This window comes from Lissotriton helveticus, chromosome 3_1 (assembly GCF_964261635.1).
Source record: "Lissotriton helveticus chromosome 3_1, aLisHel1.1, whole genome shotgun sequence".
NCBI lineage: Eukaryota > Metazoa > Chordata > Amphibia > Caudata > Salamandridae > Lissotriton > Lissotriton helveticus.
This window is the reverse complement of record NC_136061.1, coordinates 955,479,947-955,498,992: the sequence shown is the minus strand read 5'-3', so window position 1 is coordinate 955,498,992 and position 19,046 is coordinate 955,479,947. Positions and strand designations below refer to the sequence as shown.

Sequence of the window (19,046 nt, the reverse complement as noted above, 5' to 3'; positions counted from 1 at the left end):
GGTGCTACTGGGGCAGGAGTCAGATGAGGTGAATACTGTTGAGCATGTCAGAAAGTAGACCCCGTCCTAATTGCAAGAGATGTATTCCTGGGAGCACATGGCCGTGTGTGGTGAGTAATGAACAGATCCTCAAAAACGAAGATATCTGTGTTTTTTGTAGGAAAAACTGGCAAATAAAATGCCGCAAAATTGCCGCTAAATTTCCATATTTGTGCCGCTAAATTTGCTAATCAATGCCGCTATATCCTGGGGGGTTTGAAAGCAATAAGTAGCAGAAAGAGGACTAGTCAACCTTTGCAAATGTTGACATGTTTTTAGTAACTTTTGATCTTTTTGGGCTATAAACTTTTTTTGTTAAAATCTACAGATTATGCAACAGAAGATGGATTATATGGCAAATGCGGCCAATCCATATTTAAGTGGAAAACGCAGCAGCTGCAAAATTGCATAATTCCAGTGGCCATGTCTATGTAGCGCAAACATGTTAACAAAATAAAGTGTGTAGTGTTTTTGTGCCTGTTTTTTGTGTGTTTTTAATTCATCTGTAACATTTTTGGGTGGCAGTTTCTGCTAGATAATTTGGTCGTAAAATCGTGAGAAAAAACTGTGGACAAACGCAATTTGTTTTCTGCTCCTACTGGACACTAGTGCCAAAACAGTGCAAATAAAGTTTGCACCAATTTCATCCTTACCGCAGGGTCTATATGACCCCATTGGTCAGTTACTATCTTTGATGTAATAGGTATTTTGCACTTAAATGCAAAATAACTATGGAATGACTTCAGGTTCAAATTCAGCTCGTAATTTAGTAAAATCATATCTTGAAAAGTTTAAACTAAATTATGTAATAAACATGATAATAGATTCCTGCTGTCGTGTGCAGAAGTCTAACATCGTAATAAAAATAAACATACTAGCATACGTATCCCATTCTCAGCAAATGGCTGAATTTGCCACAGGAGACTGTACTGGAAAAAGGCATCTGAAGAGATAGTCAGGTTTTTTAATTAATAAGTGACATTTAGTATTGTGCTGTGGGAGCTGATGTTCACTGTCTACCGCTTTGACAGAAGTGATTGACACACAACACGTCAACTGTAAAAAGGATTACAACTGTACTGTCACAAATATACCGAAATAAGGACATTTGACACGTTTAAAGGTATTGCTGCTTTCCACCTCGTTGGAGTATAACGAAGATCAGCGAAATTATTCAGTTTTGCAACCGTGATGTTTTCTGCATATTTATGGATTTAACACACAATCCACCAACGGTTGCATGAATTACATTTTTCACAAAAAGTACTTTTTGTAGTTTAAACAGATAGAAATTTACAAAAAATACAATTACATGTGGCCGTTTCAGAGAGTTCACAAAGATCAGTTAGTCTTCTGTCAGTTACTGTTGTTCGCTCGCTGTTCAAGCGTGAAAGACACTAATGAGGTATAACCTTTACCAAGACACTAAAATGGTGGGTTAAAATGGCAAAGCAATAAAATAATGCTGAACACATATTCTGCTGCAATAGGCCACATAAATTAGTCTTCGATTGCCGCATAATTATTGTGTAAGTGAGTAGAACACAGGCCTACTGGGCTGCTTCTCTGTCCAGATGCAGATTATCAGGGCAACTTTTTTTCCAAAGCAATTGATACGTACATGTCTACGTGTTCCTATGTAGAGATGTCACAGCTGAACATGCTGGGAACAACAGGAAGTTTTTTTGTTCATTTTTGGTTTGCATGTATCTAAATTTGGCTGCACTGGTCCAACTTGTTACAGCGATTAGCGCCCGAGTGGTGAGCGAGCATGAGAGGAAGAGAGAGGTGGAGCCCGCCGGGGCCGCGCCCTCCCGGTGAGTCAGGCGTCCTGGCACACACCGGCCGGCTCTGGAGCGCGCTGTCCCGGTCTGAGGAGCCCACAGGAAGGTGACGGGGCGTCTCCATGACGACAGCGAGCTCGGTGTGAGGCGCAGCCCCCCAGGCCCTCGGCGTCGGACTGCGGCCCCGGGCTCCGAGGCGCGCGCGCCCTCTCAGCAGACCTCCCGCGCGCCCGGCAGCCCTGTGTACTCTCCCCAGCCCGAGGCAGGTGCACCGCGCGAGGGCTGTTCCGAGACGCACCTGTGCAACCTGTTTTTCCGGTGGAAACTTTTCTTCGTCCGAGGAGGTCCCCGAGCTCAGGAGTCGCTGCGGACCGGCCAGAGGGCGCCCGGGTCAGGGCGGAGGGTGCGCCATCCCCGAGCAGGCTCCGCAGCGGGCGCGCAGAGTTACCGAGGGGAGCCCCGTTGACCCCTCTGCTTGCTGTTTGAAGTGGGCAGGGTGGTTTCATTGGAAGTTTTGGACCACAGGCTCGCCTGGGACCGAGGAGGCGGCGGCGGCGGTGGCGAGTGGACAGAAGCAGGTCTGCCCGGCACTGGGACGCCGGCACGGAAAGCTTAACTCGGAGCATTAGTGGAGGCCACCATGGAGGAAATGGAGAACTGCCTGAGCCCCGCGGCCCAGGACCTGGTAAGGAAGGAAGCGGAGCACATTGGGGGGGGGGGGGGTGCGAGGAGTCTGCAAGCAAACTGCGCTCTTACATTATATTTGGGGGCAGATTTACAAGCCCCTTGCGACACTTTTGCGTCACTTTTACATGGGAAATGTGACGCAAAAGTGGCGCAAGGGGCTTGTAAATCTGCCCCTAAGTGTGACGGGGGCTTCGCTGCGAAGAGGCCACAGCCCCTGGGCAGGATAAGGGCGCCCCTTCTGCAGTGCTCAGGTGGCCCTCCTTGGTGGGGGTGTAGAGGCAGTTTCCCTTCAGGTTGTCTCTCTTAGAGTGTGAGTGAGACTATCTTTCCAGTAGGGCTGCGGGCCTGTATTGAGTGTGCACTTCCTGTAGTGCTGAGGTTGTCTGTCCTGCAGTGCCTTTGATGTCTGTCATGTCGTGGCACTGAAGCTGTCTCTCCCTGGCGCTCAGGATGTCTCGTCTGTAGTATTACAGAGGCCGGGTGCCTCTCTTCCTTAGTGAGGCCGACTCTCCTTTAGTGTTAAGAGTTCCCCTGCCTGTTGCTCCTGTGTTTCTGGCTGCATTGGGGCTTCTTCAGTTGAGCTGAGTACACACTCCTGTAGTGCTAAAGGGGGCGCTTCTTTTATCGCTGCTCAGGCTGTCTCGCCCAGTGCTGCTGAGGTCACGCTTCTAGTGCAGCGGGCGTCTCTCCCGTGTCGCCAAGCATGGCCCTTCTGCTGTCCTAGGAGATCTCTCGTGAGGTTGTTAGGGTGACTGTACTGTAATCGTGGGGCAGAGGGTGTAATATAGGGCGGGGCAGGGGTAGTTTTTCTTGAATTTCAGGAGCAAGGCTGTGCAGTGCCCCACGTCATCTGTCACTTCACCCCTGCCCTTGTTTTTATCGCAGTGTTGGCTTCATGCGGCTTGTAGTTTAGTTTTCCCGTTTAGAACTAGAGGTTTTGAAATCCCAATGTGAAAAAGTGTGTAGAGTGAAAAGCTAGGATGGGCTGAGTGCGTCAATAGCTACGTGCGGGAGTCTTGTAGTTCCAGGGGTATTTCTGTAGTAGTGTAACTGTTGACTGGTCTTGCCCTGATCTTGATTGCGACTGTCAGCCAGCCCTGGGTTCTCAGCCAGTGCATTAAGCCCACAGGCCCGCATGAGAACCGCGAAACTCCACATTCCAGCGCTGCTCGTCTGGTTGGCTGAAAAAACAGGACTGAGCCAAAGTCACCTTCATGACAAAGTGCCTCTTGACAGCCATGCTGGGGGGTTCTTTTGCAGCACTGGGAGTGCCTCTTATGGTGTCTGGGCTGTGTTGGTTCTGGGGTTGTCTGTCTGGTCAGTGAACTCCTGCCCAATTGCTACTGCACCTCAGTGGGTTAAAGCACATATAGCGTCAGTCGACCGAAGGAACTGTTTCATGGTGGTTACTGGCTGCATTTCTGGCTTCGGTGATTCATCATTTCACCATGTTAAATTCACTGACTTTGGCGCCCATACCACCGGTTAATAATTACTAAACAAATGTTTGTTTTTTATCATTCTCAAACTGGCCAGTACCTCTCGGATGATGCCCCTGTTGGGCTTAGCATTTGCCAGATTGGAGGGTTTCCATAGGCAGAACTGCATTTTGCTAAAATACCACCCTGGGCGGACAGAAATGTGGCCCCCTTGCTAATGGTAGTGAATTAAATGAGGCTTCAAGGGGGCCTTTTGTGTTCACTGGTCAGCACCTGGACGAGCTGGGACTGGCCCTTGAGCAAAAACATTCCCGGACCTCCCCAGCTCACCTAAATCACGGATAACTTAGTTGCCTCACCAGATGATGGTTTTGTTGATGTGTGTCAGCAGGGGCCTGAGAGTGAAGGGAGGGCATGGAAGGGGGCTAAAGGTGTGTTAAAAACATCGCCCACGGTATAAGAAGGATGGACTGAAATCACTTTGAACTGGCTAAGCGCACAGAAACGAAGAGGCAGGGACAAGCCTGGAGTAAATTGAGAAGGACGCAGCTGTTGGCATAACCTTGATGCACACTGCTCCATGCGCCCCGCAGAATATTGGCGGCCTGCGCCCAGCTCTTCCATGCTAAAGGCCGGTCCTGGCCATAGGGCTCATAATGATAATCGCCTTGAGGTTTTTCAGACATCGTTTCATGGCATCTGGGTCTATATTTGAGGCTTTTCTGGTTATAGTCACGTCCTGCTGCTTGTCACTGTATGGTCAGCTCGGACTCCTTCCTCGTGTGTATTTCTGATTTCTCTCAGTCCCTACACTCCACTTCGTCTCAACCCACTCTCTTGACAGTTATGTGATTATACAGTAGGTGTCTCCGAGTTATTGTGTGACAGATTAATGTATTGCCCGCCTCTGCTTCTCGTTGGGTGTCTCTATTTTTAGGGCTCTTTTGTAGCATCATTTTTTCTTTTAGATATTATTGGCCAGAACGTTCCAATTTCACTGACTATAAAACCACAGGTCCTTCCAAGCGGCCGCTTTTGTATATCTGGCAGCGCCGCATCTACAACGTGACTTATTCCCTAAGACTCCTGCCTCACAGCACCAGCAAGACAATTAAAAGCAGACTCCACCGGTGTAAACACACCACTTAAAAGTAGGCAGCGGAGCTTTCTGCCTCAGTTACAGAACGTGTAGTCTTTTTACTGGCAGTCTGGATGTTTACATAAGCTGAAACAAAGCACACACTTCAGAAAAGTACCCACACGTTTCTCAGCCGGATGACAGGTGAGCTTGGTTTAGCTTAAGCGGTAGGCAAGTCTTTCTTCTTTGCAGCTGGGACATCAAGAGGAAATTCGGCTGGTCTCACTCAGGATGGCTGGGATCAGGCTTTGATCCCTGAAAACCTGGCCATCACGGTGTGGATTACACCAGCAGGGTTTATATAACCTTTGATGGTAGCCTCCACCCTTGTTTCCCCGACAAACACTATGGGGCCTAGTCACAAAGGTAATTCTACATTACAACAAGTACATTTACACTTTTGAGTTTCTTCACTTCTTTTGGCTATTCACTATTTATGAGCGTAAAATACTCAAAAGTGTAGGCTTGCATGTGGATGTCCAGGAAAAACCTCACATTTGGAAAAATATTTGTTATCTTAAATATGAATGTTACCTCATTTTATGTATTTATTTAAATGTAGACAAATGTAAATATTTTACAGCATTAAAAACTATTTTAAATTAAAAACAAATTATTTTCAATGTATTAAGTTATTTTTCTGAAGTTTAAATTATAAAATTTCCTCCAAGTAGAAAAACGAAGTGATAGATAGAATTGAGTAATTCTATTATTTTTAATCAAACTTAATGTTACACTAGTTATTAAATTGAAAAGTTATTAAAATATTTAAAAATAAATGTTTAATGCAATTAAATTATATGTATTTATATTTCTACATTTTTTAAACAATCTAATTTATTTCACCATTAGTTACTAAGGGGTCTTATTTTAGGTCCCTACCTGTATTATTTTCTAGGGGAGGGAGTTACGAGTGGTTGCCTATATGTGGTGATGGACTTACTCTAGCTCTGACCTGGAGCACACTTACTACTGTTTTAGGCCCTTTTTGACTGTAGTAACTATAGGAGGGTGATTTGTGAATAGCAGTCCAGCTTACTCTTCTGTGGGTGGGTGCAAGTCCCTCGCTAACTATCCCTGAACCCCTCATTACCTCTCCCTCAATTCCTACCCTTTAGTAGTAAGTATACTCCGTTTTCAAGCCACTCCCCTCTGTCCCACCCACATTTACTACAAAAATGTATATTTACATTTGCGAAATCTCCGCAGTCGGGACAGAGATCGACGTACATCAAAGGAGAGACGGACCTTAACACATAAGTATGAGAATAGCATTTTGTGGTAATATTGTAGTACTGCATTGCATAATACAGTTTGTGAATGGGCCGCAAAGTTCTTTGAAAACAGAAGCACTTCAGTTCATTAAAACGCCACCTAAAAGCCTTACTCAGTTGTGGAGGCCTTACTCCAGCTCTGACCTGGAGTACACTTCCTTTTTAGCAGTAGTAACTATAGACTGGCAGTTGGTGAATACCGGGGGGCTTACTGTTTTGTGGGTGGGTACATGTTCCTCCCTAAAACCCTGCTTACTTTACCTCTCCCCTTTAGAAGTACGTTTTCTCAGTTTAGTTACGTTTGCGGAGATCTCCGCATTCGGGAAAGAGATCTCCGGACATAAAAGATAGGAAAGGAGGAGATGTAGACATCCACACATAGATATGTGATTAACATTTTGTAATATGTCAGCAGTAATATTGTAGTTTATTAAGTGTACTGCCTAATGCAGTTTGTAAATGGGCCCCAAAGTTCTTTGAACGCAAAAGCACTTCCGTTTATTAAAACCCCACCTAATAGTCTTCCTCAGTTGTGTACTGCTTGTCTCTAGTTTGCTAAGGGTCGGGTGATCATTTTGAATGACCCCCTCTAAAGACTTTTGCTTTAACTGCTAACATACCAAAATGAGGATGTCCGCTATCCTCTCATCTCCATACATTTATGTATTCTTAACACCTCTGTGTTCCCTCATCAACATTATTTTCCTAAGGAACACTGCCAATACCTACTTGTCCTTGTCACCATGGCTGAGGACTGGTTCGTTGTACAATGTATCGATGTGCAAGATTAGAACTTGAGCGGTGAAGGCAGTTTAGGCTGTCTACTTTGTAATGTTCCTCTCTTTGCACAAGCTGGTCAGACGGGCTGCTGAAACACTGAACTCTTGTGCAGATTTGTGAAAATTGCCAGCAAAGGCTAAAAAGCTTGTACTTTGGGCTGGGTCAAGGATTGCGCTTCAAGGCCTTGACGTAAAGCCCAACCTTAAAGATACAGTGCAGCCAGGGGCTGCTCCTCCATTATGGCGGAGGAGCGTTGCCTCACTATTTTCTTGCAGTGCGAGAAGCAGAAACATAAAATGTTATTTTAAATACCATGTTATGTTTCTGCTTCTCACGCTGCGAGAAAGTAGAACGGTATGCCTGGTTGGAGGAGGGCGGTTTGGTGTGTCGGTGAAGAGTGACTTGCCCACTCTGAGTGCACTGTTTGGTTGGCCCTCTGGGGCCGACCAAACCAGTGCGCGTCCGCACCAATCACAACGCTGCAATTGCAGCGTTATGATTGGCTGAGTGGAGGGGGGATACCTGCTTCCTGACGCGGGACCCGGCCAGGAGCGGAGGCAGTGTGGGATCCGGTAAGTTACGTTTTTTTGTTTTTCATTTTAAATCCCCCACCTCCCCCGCGAGTCATGTGAGCCGCGACATAGTGCAGCACCTCAGCCAGGGGCAGTATTGTCAATCTTGCTTTAAGACTTCAATGCCATCTAGCAAGGTTTCAGTTTTTGTCAATCCTGTGTTAGGCACTGTAAATGTCTGTGTCCTCTGTAAACATATTGATGCTAAAGTGCATAAGAGTGAACTTTAGAGGCTAGTTGTGATGGCAACTGTTAACCACAGCGGTCACTACTTTCTGACCTTGTTATTTGTGGGAATAAAGCTGAAAGCGCCTGACACCTTGTGGATTTTCTGTAATTGCTATATTTCCCAATTGTGAACAGTTCAAACCAGTAGAAGTCAGAGCACAGCCTCTTAGATATGACCTTTTTTTTTTTTTTTGTAAGAGACACCAGCTTTTGCAGAGGCTGGAATAGTGCATGGTCACCCTGATTTGCAGCTTCACCTAAATTTCAGCATGCACTTGTGTGTTTAAAGAGTCAAGTCTCTGAAAGGTGCAAATAACGTCCACGCCATACCATCTTGTTCCAAGCAATTGCTGAAGTTGTTCTTGGCTAACAAGTTGAATTTGTTCACCACATCACCTGTCACTGGGTGGAAAATTGTACTGGCTAGACCACCTTTAACATACTGTAGTGTGTTTATCTAGGTACCTGAATCGATATTCCTATTCTTTGCCCTTGTCCGGTTATAAATCAATAATATCCCCACAACGGCATAGAAACCCTTTTCATAATTCAGTCATAGCGCATGCTGTCACATTAAGCAAGCCTATTCCTCCAGCCCCCCTAGAAAGCACACCGAGTTCTTAAACAAATCCAAGCCTCCAGCAACCTGGGAAATCCCCGCTGCTTTGTTTTGATTTCGTCCGAGAACTCCTGTAAAGCACTGTAAGAACGACCAGTTCTTAGTGACCTCTTTATTGACGTCTTATGTCCAACCTTACGTCAAACCCGGCACCTTTCAGGTATAAATATACCAACGTTGCCTTAAGCAAACACACGGTGGTAATCCTGGAGCAGAGCAGCTATCTACTTCCGAAGAGCCCAGCTGATGCGAGAGCCCACGGACGCTGCCCCTCCCTTTTGACGCGCTGAGAAAGACGCTGTCTTTTCTCTTGCCGAGAAATCCAGCCTGCGGCGTTTCCAGCTTACCCTTGCGGGTGACTGGGATACCGAGTCCTGAGAGAGAGATACCAGCCCTCCTGCCTTCTAATACCCAGGTACTGAACTGACTAAACCCTTACAGAGAATTCTTGAGTCAGATTCTTGGCAAAACAAACGTAACTTACACTGCTACTTACTTACTCCCTCCCACGTATTAGGCTTAGGTCAGGTACACCCGGGTAGGCGTAGTTAGAAGCACCAGTTGAGTACGATTAGTCAATGTATATATGTATGTATCTATTTTATCCATTTTAAAGTATCATATGGCTAAGAAACCATATCAATGCTTTTACAGTATTATTTCATAATCCTGCTTTTACTGTATGCACTTTACTTAACTATAAGTATTGCAATTGTAGCAATTCATTTCTCTTGTATGAGGAAAGAAGACTGCTCAATAAATAACACCTTTTATTGAAAACGCCCGTCTCTCTTTTTCTCTGCAATCTGGTGAAACTAAGTACGCACTTATTGACTGAGTGAAATAGCTGTCTTTTGTTTTCACACGACTCTAGAGATATACTCTTATTCAGGGAGAGCAAAGTTGTCATGTTTTATGGTTGTCAGAAACTAAATCCCTTCTTGTCTATCCAGGGAGGTTAAACTCCTCCTCGCTTATTCGAGAAAGTTTCTAGTGAACTCTGAGCTAGCTGGCAAAAAACACTTAAGTCTAATATAGTCAGTAGAGACCTAGTTAACCTCAGTCCTACGTCTACACTACTGAAGATATTATTCCAATGCGCAGAGCCTATTGGGACTATAGGAACTACACTACAATACTGGCGTCATACACTCAGAAAATGGGATACCTAGTCTTAGAAAATTTTTGAAAGAAACTCTTACGTGGTGAAGTCAACCATGATAACATTGACTACAATGTTACCTATAGACTCAAACTACGAGTTTTTCACGGGTATCTGATGGTGTAATCTGTGAAAACTAGGATTCACTGCTTAATCATAGCATTAAGACATTAGAGTCAGCTATCTAGGTCTACCATGGAAGGTCCGGCAAAATGCAGTGTCCACCTAATGTAAGAATACTTGCTGCCCCAGAATCAGTACTTCAGGGACAACTACCACCAAGTGTGGATGCAGTCACTTGTGAGGACCCCCAAAATGGTACGGCTTTAGAGCATCTAAGAAGATGGATTGCCAGGGGACTGTAAGAACCTGGTGATCACTCTGATGTTGCCAACTCAGCCTTGTAGACTCCCCAACCTTTAGAAAATGCCCACGCCCCCAAAAAGCCAACAGCTGTTTATAGAAACCTTCCTCACGGTTTGGTATGGATGAATGTAAGTTCCTATAAGCAAACCGTACCCTGGAGTTCCCACTGATGAAAACGAGCAAGCTTGGAGCTACCCAGCTAAGTTGCCTGACATCTGACAACACTGATATGTCTGACAATAGCCTAATAAATGCATGACCAATTAACTGAAGCAAGTTCCTGAAACTATTCTTTGGATAACCATGTATCCATTGAGAAGTATATAAATGTCACCCACAGCATCTCTGCAGTAACTACCTGTCCTGGCTCTTTGCAGTGTAAGGTGGTACGCTGCCCTCTATCCCAATTGAACTATTAGGAAGGGGGTTGAAGATGGTGGCAGTTCTGTGACTTGCTGCTGACCTTAATTCATGTGATCTATAATGGGGGATCCTCCTGCAGTGCCTTGTGAAGGGCCACCTGTTCAACTAGATCCACAGTCACCAAGCATGGGAGTCCATTCTTCCCATCAGTGCTTGTGGCCTTGTAGGGCTGTAAAGGCCTGAACAGACTTTCTTGGGGACTAGAAATCCCTCTAATCTTTGAGGCGTAATTAGTTAAGGAGGGCAAGTTTACCTGCCTCTCTGGACTTGTCATAGTTAGCTCTTGGCTGGTAGTTAGGGCTTCAGGCACTGTTCATAGTCTGGTTCTGAGCTACCCTCAACTACTAACATGGACAGACTGACACCTTCTTTAGGCCTGCTTCAGAAACATCCTCGTTATGCCATTGTGACGTGAGCTGCCCTTCATGTCCCATAGCAAATAAAACATTGTCTTGAAAGCCAGTGCACTGGTACCGCCCATTTGGCCACCCCCACTACAATCTTGGACCCATATATTACCATGATTAGCTGACTTGTTTTTTAAGGAAGCAGTGGGGCCTTTTCTCTGAGGAATTCACTTGTTACTGTGCAAAATCTAAAGAGGTTACTGTGTTTTTTCTTGGGTCCCCTTGCCTCAAGTAGAACTGCATTTCAAAAGCAAAAAACCCAGTTACCCCATTTGTACCCTGCACTCACAAATTTTGCAAGTTGAGCAGTCAAGGTGTACTCCAGATGGTAGGGGGTTTGGAATTCAGATTATATGGGACATAAATATCTATAATCTCCATAAACTCCATGTTCTGTCAGACAAAATGTTAGAAGACAAATATTGTCTGGTTTATTTGTAGCAAATTCCGGACAGTTACAATGATGATGCACAACAAACAGAAGCTCTTACCACCTTCTGACCAAACCAGAGCCCCAAATGCCATTATGCTGCTTATAGAATAAGGATATATACATTACAATAGGGTTCTGCAGCAAATGTTTATAGAAAGAGGTTTGGGTGGTCTTGGTAAAATTGTTCATTTCTGGGGTTTTCTATCATCTCTGTTCTGTTGCCAGTCAAATGGGTTGAAGTATCAATAAGAATGCTATGGTATATCAACTTGGCTACACAGAAGTTGCCCTAGTTTCCCCCAGTTGCAAGGTTGGACAACTTGGTGGATTTGGCACCTGCGGCTGATTTTTTTTCATCCAAGACTCCCAAGAAAATCCAGAGAGCCACCAAACAACCATGAATGGCATTTAACCCAAGTCCAATAATTTCAGTTTTCCGGTGGTACAGTAAACACGTCTTGGTATCCAGTTACCAGGACTATGAGGCGTGTTATGGTCAGAATCCTTACAAGGATAAAGTTCAAGGGAAGACCAGTAACAATGTTCATGTGGTCTGAAGTCAATGCATGGGACTCTTGGACTGTAATGGCCTAGAACTCAAAGCAGATCAGTGGGCGTACCAAACTTCAGGCTTATGTATAGAAATGATTCTGTTGTGGTCAAGATGTATGGTTAGCGGGAACACCCCTGGGACCAGAAGGGATACAGCTTAAAATACTTATAAATCTCGAACTGTTTAGGCCAGAGCTTTCATTCAGACTGCCCCAGAAATCACTTGACGGCTGAATGACATGCAACACTACCAAAGGCCCGCGGTGAAGAGAAAAAAAAACTGCTCTAAAGCTAATTGTAGCTCGCTTCAATAGAAAACGGTGGGACGTGAAGGCCCTAATCACCATAAACGCGGAGCTGGAGAATGACAGCATTTCTCCTTTCCATGAGCAGGAAAAGGAAGGACTTCATTTGTGCTTGTGGAAAGGAACTCCAACCAATCCTGGAGCTGCTTTCATGCTGTGAAAGCAGCTCCAGGATTGGCGGGAGCAAGATCACCCAGTGCTCATTTTGAGGCTGGAGGCCTGTGCCAGCAATCCCCAGGCTATTTCACAGCCTTTGAGTTGTTCGGTCTACAGTGTGCATATGGGGCTGGCCATTGCAAGACGACCGGCGAATCAGACATGTGCTCTGTAGACCAGTGCAGACATCCTGCATTTGTAGGATTCAGCCCGCCCCCACCCTCGTATAGTTAACAGTGCAAGCTGGTGCGGTGGTAAAAAAATAAAATGGCATTGTATTTATTTGTGGTTGCTTGCTGCGCTCCTCTGCTCCTGAGGAGGAGCCACCCCTGTCTAAAGAATTGAATGGTGTCAGGTGGATCAGGGATAATGCAGCCTCGCCACACTCCTAATCCAGTAATGCTTCTCTGCTCCTCGACCTCTAGTGACACAGCTCCTTTTTGGCTCAGTCCTGGCTAACTGAAATGCAAGGTCCATGTGGCTTTTTGGTTGTTCACCTCTTTCAGTATACCTTTAAGGAGGCTCCAGACCGCTGGTCTCGTTCTTTGACTTCCATGCTGTTGGAACCAGCAGTGTCTTGTTGGCTGAAGGGATGCCCCCAGCTAGGCAGAATTTACCGCTCCTGTCAAGGGCAGGTGATTACACTTACTGTATAACCCGTGCTCACTCTTGGGTAGCTTGGCACTCAGGCTTACTACAGAATCAACGTGTAAGGCAAAGGCACCGCAGTCACTCGAGGTAAATACACTGAGCATCACAAAGAGACTTCACACAGGATGTATGTAAATAGTTTCTTTTTAACACACATATTTAATCGTTATAAGATGAACATCATATACATTTGGGCATAAAACACATTTGGAAATATTACTACTAGTACTAGACCCACTCATATTGCTTTTATATCAGTAGGGTGCCCACTGTGGACAATTCCTAATCTTAACCCCCCTCACCTAACAGAGAGAGAGCATCCTTATGCGGTGCATGATATCAAAAATATGTACATTCACGAAAATAGAACACTTTCAAGCAGCACCGCGGGCGGGAGCCACATGGGTATAACCAATGTCAAATGAATTGTGCTTTTGGTATAAAATCAATGTATAAAGCTGCACTGCCCGCAAGTGTTGTGAATCACAGACCATCTGCACACAATCACTCCCACACGCTCACTCTGCACCGCTACACGGTGTGACAGGTATCAACCAATCCATACGGAAAACTCTTGCACACGTATGCGCGCACCACCCTCATGCGGTGCCATTGGAACCCAGCAGGCCAATGCATCACACCATGCAGACTCTGGCCCCAACACCCCTCCACCCTCACCCCGATTGTCCTATAACTCTGGATGGAAGATAACCAGCCCGTCTCCCTGACACTGGGCCACACTCGGCCAAAGTCCCACTTAGTCTGGGTCCTCTGGAAGCAGGTGGGAATATGTAGCAGTTTTAATTAGAGGTAGATGTAAACAAGGAGAGCTCAGCAGCCACTCAGAAAGTTCACCCACTGGTCTCAAAGCGCAAAGGAGTCGCGCAATCTCATGACCTGCTTCCGAAGCATTCCTTCAACCCAGTCTATCTCTCTCGCTACTACCTGGCGCAAAGATGTCTTCGAGAGGGGCCAGGTGTAGAGAGGGCAGTGGTCTGCCATGATGAGGGTCAAGAAGGGAACAACCATTGAATGAGTAGTAACACTGGGACCCTCTCAGTAGGAGGAGGCGCCCCACGCGATACACGATGATCGGGGTCGTACCCAGGCAATCCGGGCACAACGTCTAATGCACGTTGGTATGAGTCACATCAGACACTTCGGATTTCAAACAGGAAGTGTTGCAAATTCTGAACCTCCCTGGAAATGAGGCACAAGTGCACGATGAGCTGTTTGACGTTCAAGTCCTCTGGGGATTCCCTTGTTAGCTAGTTTCTTCTGCAGCACTTGGTTGGAATTCTGTACAGAAGGAGGGAGAGGTGCAGAGCCTTCCAAATGGGGCCTAATATTTCACAATCTTTACATGAACCCTCCTCCATTTCTGGCCCGAGGATTATTCATCTTCTGGCTTTGTCCTGATTTGCCCCATTGTGACATAAAAGTGGCTCACCCAGTATCAGCCAACATTAATCTTCTAGACATTTTCCATACTCCTCAAAATATTCAGCTGTCGCAAGACTTGTAAACTAGACCATTCTTATATTTAACACAAGAAACGTATATAGTTGGAAATATATGCATAAGTATATGCTTCCATGTCCTGCAACCCTTATCAAGACCTGATATAATGTCATGCTCATCCGCACCATAGAAGAACAGGACCTCACGTATACATGTGATGTTATTGTACAGCTCTAAAATGAATGCTAGCCATGTTATCGTTGGTCCAAGAGTCTTGCATTTTATTCTGGGAGCATAAGAGGCCTTTAATTGCATTCATTTTCAAATGTGTTTAGGAAGTTCCTTACATCTTGCCCTTCAACACATTGTTGGTCTGTAGCCATAAGGCCCTTCTGTCCCATCTTGATCCAATTCCTTTATGACAAAAAGTGCTGGCACCAATCAAGCACGAACATAAGATGTCTTGTTCCGTCTCACTGTGGCTCTAACAAATAGCACACAGTTGCTGCCTTTCGGGTGTTTAATTGGTGCCCGTGACGTCCTCTAGCATCCTATGCCTCAGATGTGTAACTGCTTAACCACAGTTATCCCTTAGAATCAAGGAAGCCGGGGCAGCCTGGGGTGAACTTTGTAATCAATAGTATCTAGTATCCTGTGTTTGTGAGAGAACAGGTACATGATCTGACCCCTGCTTCCCTGACAACTCGGGAATATGGAGAAAAAGCCTGAAATATGGGAACAGAAGCCGCGTGCTTTATTTCAGACTTTAATTCGTTGCTTCAGCATACATGATAAATGCAGCCAACTTGAATTTTAAAATGAGTGGTTTATTTACAGGCAGACACTAGGATTGTTTACATAAATGAGAGCCAGCATAAATTGCAAAAACGTGTTGGATGAATAGTTACAGATTCGTTTTGTTTAGCCTGAGACCACATTAAACAATTTCGGCTGGTTCACTAGCACCGAAGTGTTGACTTTAAAGCAGCTCTTTTATGTAACCGTGAGAAAAGCCATCTGATATGTTGTTCCTACCCCCTGCCCCGTTTTTTCTCTTTTTGGATTTACATTTCTGAACTTTATTCTACCAAGAGCACTCCTAAACAGACATAAGGTATGCGCTATGTTTGGGACCCACAAAATAATCTTGACCCCATCATATGGGAAGTCATCAGATTTGGAGGCCACTCCGGCATCCGTATAAATTCATCCTTTTTCTGCTCATGCACAACATGCCTCTGGTTGAATCCGAATTTCATGCGTAGTGAGCGCTGAAGCCGGTTCGCTATCTCAGATTTTAGCTTAGTCGTGACATGGATGAATTTTTGCGAGCTAACTATCCTGGATTGAGGAGAAAATTCTGGCGTGGAATCGACTCCCTCTGTCCTTGACAGTACGACTAGCGATAGCCAAAATGGTTGTGCCGCACAAACTCTCATATATCTTTTCATCCGTATCCCCATTCCACACACTTCTCAATTCCTCCAGCTCCTGCGATCCAATTTGATATCGCTAGCGTGGGCCGGAAAGCAGCTGTGAATTGCATGGGAAATTTTCACACTTCCTTTGCAACTCTGTGATCTTCATGCACCAAACATGCCATTGTACGCAGTCTGTGCTCAGGCTCAATATCTCTACTTTTGGCTATATCCTACACGATTCCAGCCACATATGGTGATAGAGACTGATATGGCATCTCCCTTGCTACTAATTACTGCGCTATACCATAAGCACAGGCCTACACAACGAAATTGATACAGTTGAATGTGTAAGATGGGCGTGGGATGGCCTGCTCCTTCGAGCAGACTGAAATGCACATATGAGAGACAAACACAAGATTGACAAGCTGGGACACGAATAAGAAGCGGGCAAACGAGGGTCAAGGAAATCCATCCAATAGTAAACAAAGGGATGCGGCCCCTCTGTTTCAGGTAAGCTGCAAAATGGCTCTCTACAGACAGCAGACTTGCCCTAAAAATGAACGCCAAATTCAGTGTTACTTAAAGTTAGAGGTATTTGCACATAGCACATTAATCCATTTGTGAAGCTTCATAGTACTATGACAGTCCGAGTGCCTTTAACACAGATCAGAGGTTTCCATCGCAGACCAGAGTCGTATTTGCATGTGATTAGGGCTGAGCAGAACTTGCAGAATCTGACTCTGTGAGATTCCGCGTAGTTCCACCAGCCGGTGGAAAAAGGTATGTTGCTCTACTTGATCTGTGATTTAGATCCGGTACCGCGATGAAAAATTAGTACCATGCAGTGCGCTAGAGGGTGAAGCTACTCGAGTTGATTTTGCTTCCACTCAAGTAGGTTTTCTTCTTGAGCAGCAGCCTTCTATCTGGGAACAGACACCACCGCCCGGGTCAGAAAGAAAAATTTCCCAGATGTCTTCTAGCGGCCATAAATTATGTTCGGGGCGTCATATCTCACTCACCAACTAACCATTTTGGAGTCACGCGTGACAAAAAATTCCACCACATGGCGATTGGTGAAGTTTGGTTGGAACTCTGTGTTGGAAGAATAACGCAGAGTTGGCAAAATTCCAGTATTTCCACGGGCAGAACTGAATATTCCGCACACCGCTACATGTAATGACTTACTATCAGTATTTTGTTTAGTTTCGTTTATCAGCTGTGTAGTAGTGCCCTATTCAACTGTTGGTGTATTCTCATTCTATTTGTTCGAATTCAAAGATGTATAATTAATTCTGCTATAATGAAAACATTTTACCTTACATAGAGGGTTCCCTTCATTCTGCGATCAGTACCTATTGTGTAGAGCTGTTTTCATCTTTTACTGTGTTGTCACTAGCGTCCCTCAACATTTTGAACACTTGCTACACTGAGGATTGGATGGCACAGCACCTGGTGTGCGTACATTAAAAACCTTTTTGAAGTGGCTTCCACCTGTGTGCCTGTATAGACCAAAGTTACTTAGGCTATGGTTGGGCTGCTCAAAATAATCATGACCTGTAATTCATCAGCAAATTTTCTTTATGTGGAAAATTTGAGACTTTCAAGATGTTGTCATGGAATATCACGTTAGTGAGAATAGTGTCAGGATTTACAATACACTCACCCATCCACCTATTGAGTCCCCTGAGTGAATTAAGCATCTGCTCCAGAGATCTGCCTCTAAACTGCATTCACACATCCCTTAATTGTACATGTTCAGTGAGCGATAAAACCTTGTACTAGTCTGCCCTGAATCTGTTATGGGAATGGTTGATTGTACAATGTGCATTCTGTGAGAATCGGAAGCTTACTTTGCTGCTGCAACCCTGTACCAATTCTGTCAGGAAGCAAAGCCTGCGCTGCTGCTGCCTGCCTTGAACTGTCCTGTGATGTGGAAAGCTTGCACTACCTATATTTGTCCTCTGCAGGAGGAAAGCTTACACTATTTATGACCATAAGGTGCTTATTCTATAAAGCAAGCGTGTTTCCACTGCTTATGAAGAAAAAAATGATGTATACTATGAATTTTCGTAGCATCCTGTAATGAACAGACCTTTAACCCCTTGTGTGCTTTAGACGGCCCCGCCGTCATGGTGGGTGTGTGCTAACGACGGTCGGGGGCCGTCCGAATCCCGCCCACCTAATAAAAACCCAGCACAGCGCGAAAATTTGCTCCGCACGGAAGGGGTGAACTCCTCGGACTGACTCTTTAGTGTGTTATTACCTATCCTGTATAAGCGGGAGAATCAAGTGGTGTTCCACCTGCTACAGACAACTGCTCATTATATATTCTGTGTTATGGAATACTTTGCTGCTACTGTCCATGTTTTCCCTTTGTGTCGTGAAGCTTTGTATAAAACTTTCCACTTCACAGTTCTCATTTTAGTGCGTGACATGAATGAATGAGTGAACCATAACAAAATATGTAAGCAGAATTTACTTTTGGTTTTATGATGCAAGCAATTTTGAAACGGACTAGATGAGATTGTAAAATTTTAAAACATACCTGACAAGCTGCCCTGTTTCATTTATAACACAGTCTGCCAGTTCTGGCATTTTAGCCAACATCACTTTGCATTCTGGGGCTCTGAACCTATAATGTGTTAAGGCAAAAATACATGCCCCATAGTGTAATTTGCTGTTGGCTGAAAAGTGAGTAATGGCTGTAAAGTCATAGTGCACTTGACAGACTATAAAATGCAAAATAAATTGTCGTTTCTGACTTACTGACTTTTTTTCTTGAGGGATACACAGCCCAGTGGTGAATGGGCATTCATAGCTTTTCGAATATAAGTAGGAACAACTCATTGCTAATGGACTAACTCTAACACTCCTTGGCGAGGTCGTAGGGGTGGTGCGCGGAAGGTGGAAAGCGGCATGCGAAAAGACATTGTTTCCAAGAACAATGCGAGCAGCAGAGGTAGTAGGAAAGGAAAAACAATGTGTTAGCATCCCTCTTCCTGAGCAACTGTCTGTGACCCCCATCTTGAAATGGTGCAGCACATGCCACAGGTGCTGCTCTCTTCTATGACGCACTACTCCCCTCTATGCCGCTGTACGCCACTCTACAACACTTTACACAACACCCTCTATGCCACTCCACACTACAC

General features: G+C 45.0%; 1 protein-coding gene across 22 annotated transcripts in view; it reads left to right on the top strand.

Moving 5' to 3' along the window:
• The window catches only part of LRRFIP1 (LRR binding FLII interacting protein 1), a 542,422-nt gene that overhangs the window by 186,864 nt on the left and 336,512 nt on the right, over window positions 1-19,046 (top strand). For 2 of the 22 annotated variants that reach the window (XM_078681353.1, XM_078681334.1), the window contains exon 1: window positions 1,842-2,508. The exons of 18 other annotated variants lie outside the window; for them this stretch is intronic. In XM_078681353.1, the coding sequence (XP_078537479.1) occupies window positions 2,464-2,508 (45 nt within the window). In that variant the 5' untranslated portion in view covers window positions 1,842-2,463. Of the gene's footprint in view, window positions 1-1,841; window positions 2,509-19,046 lie in introns of those variants that run through there. 2 more of the 22 variants (XM_078681349.1, XM_078681351.1) reach the window with 2 other exon arrangements.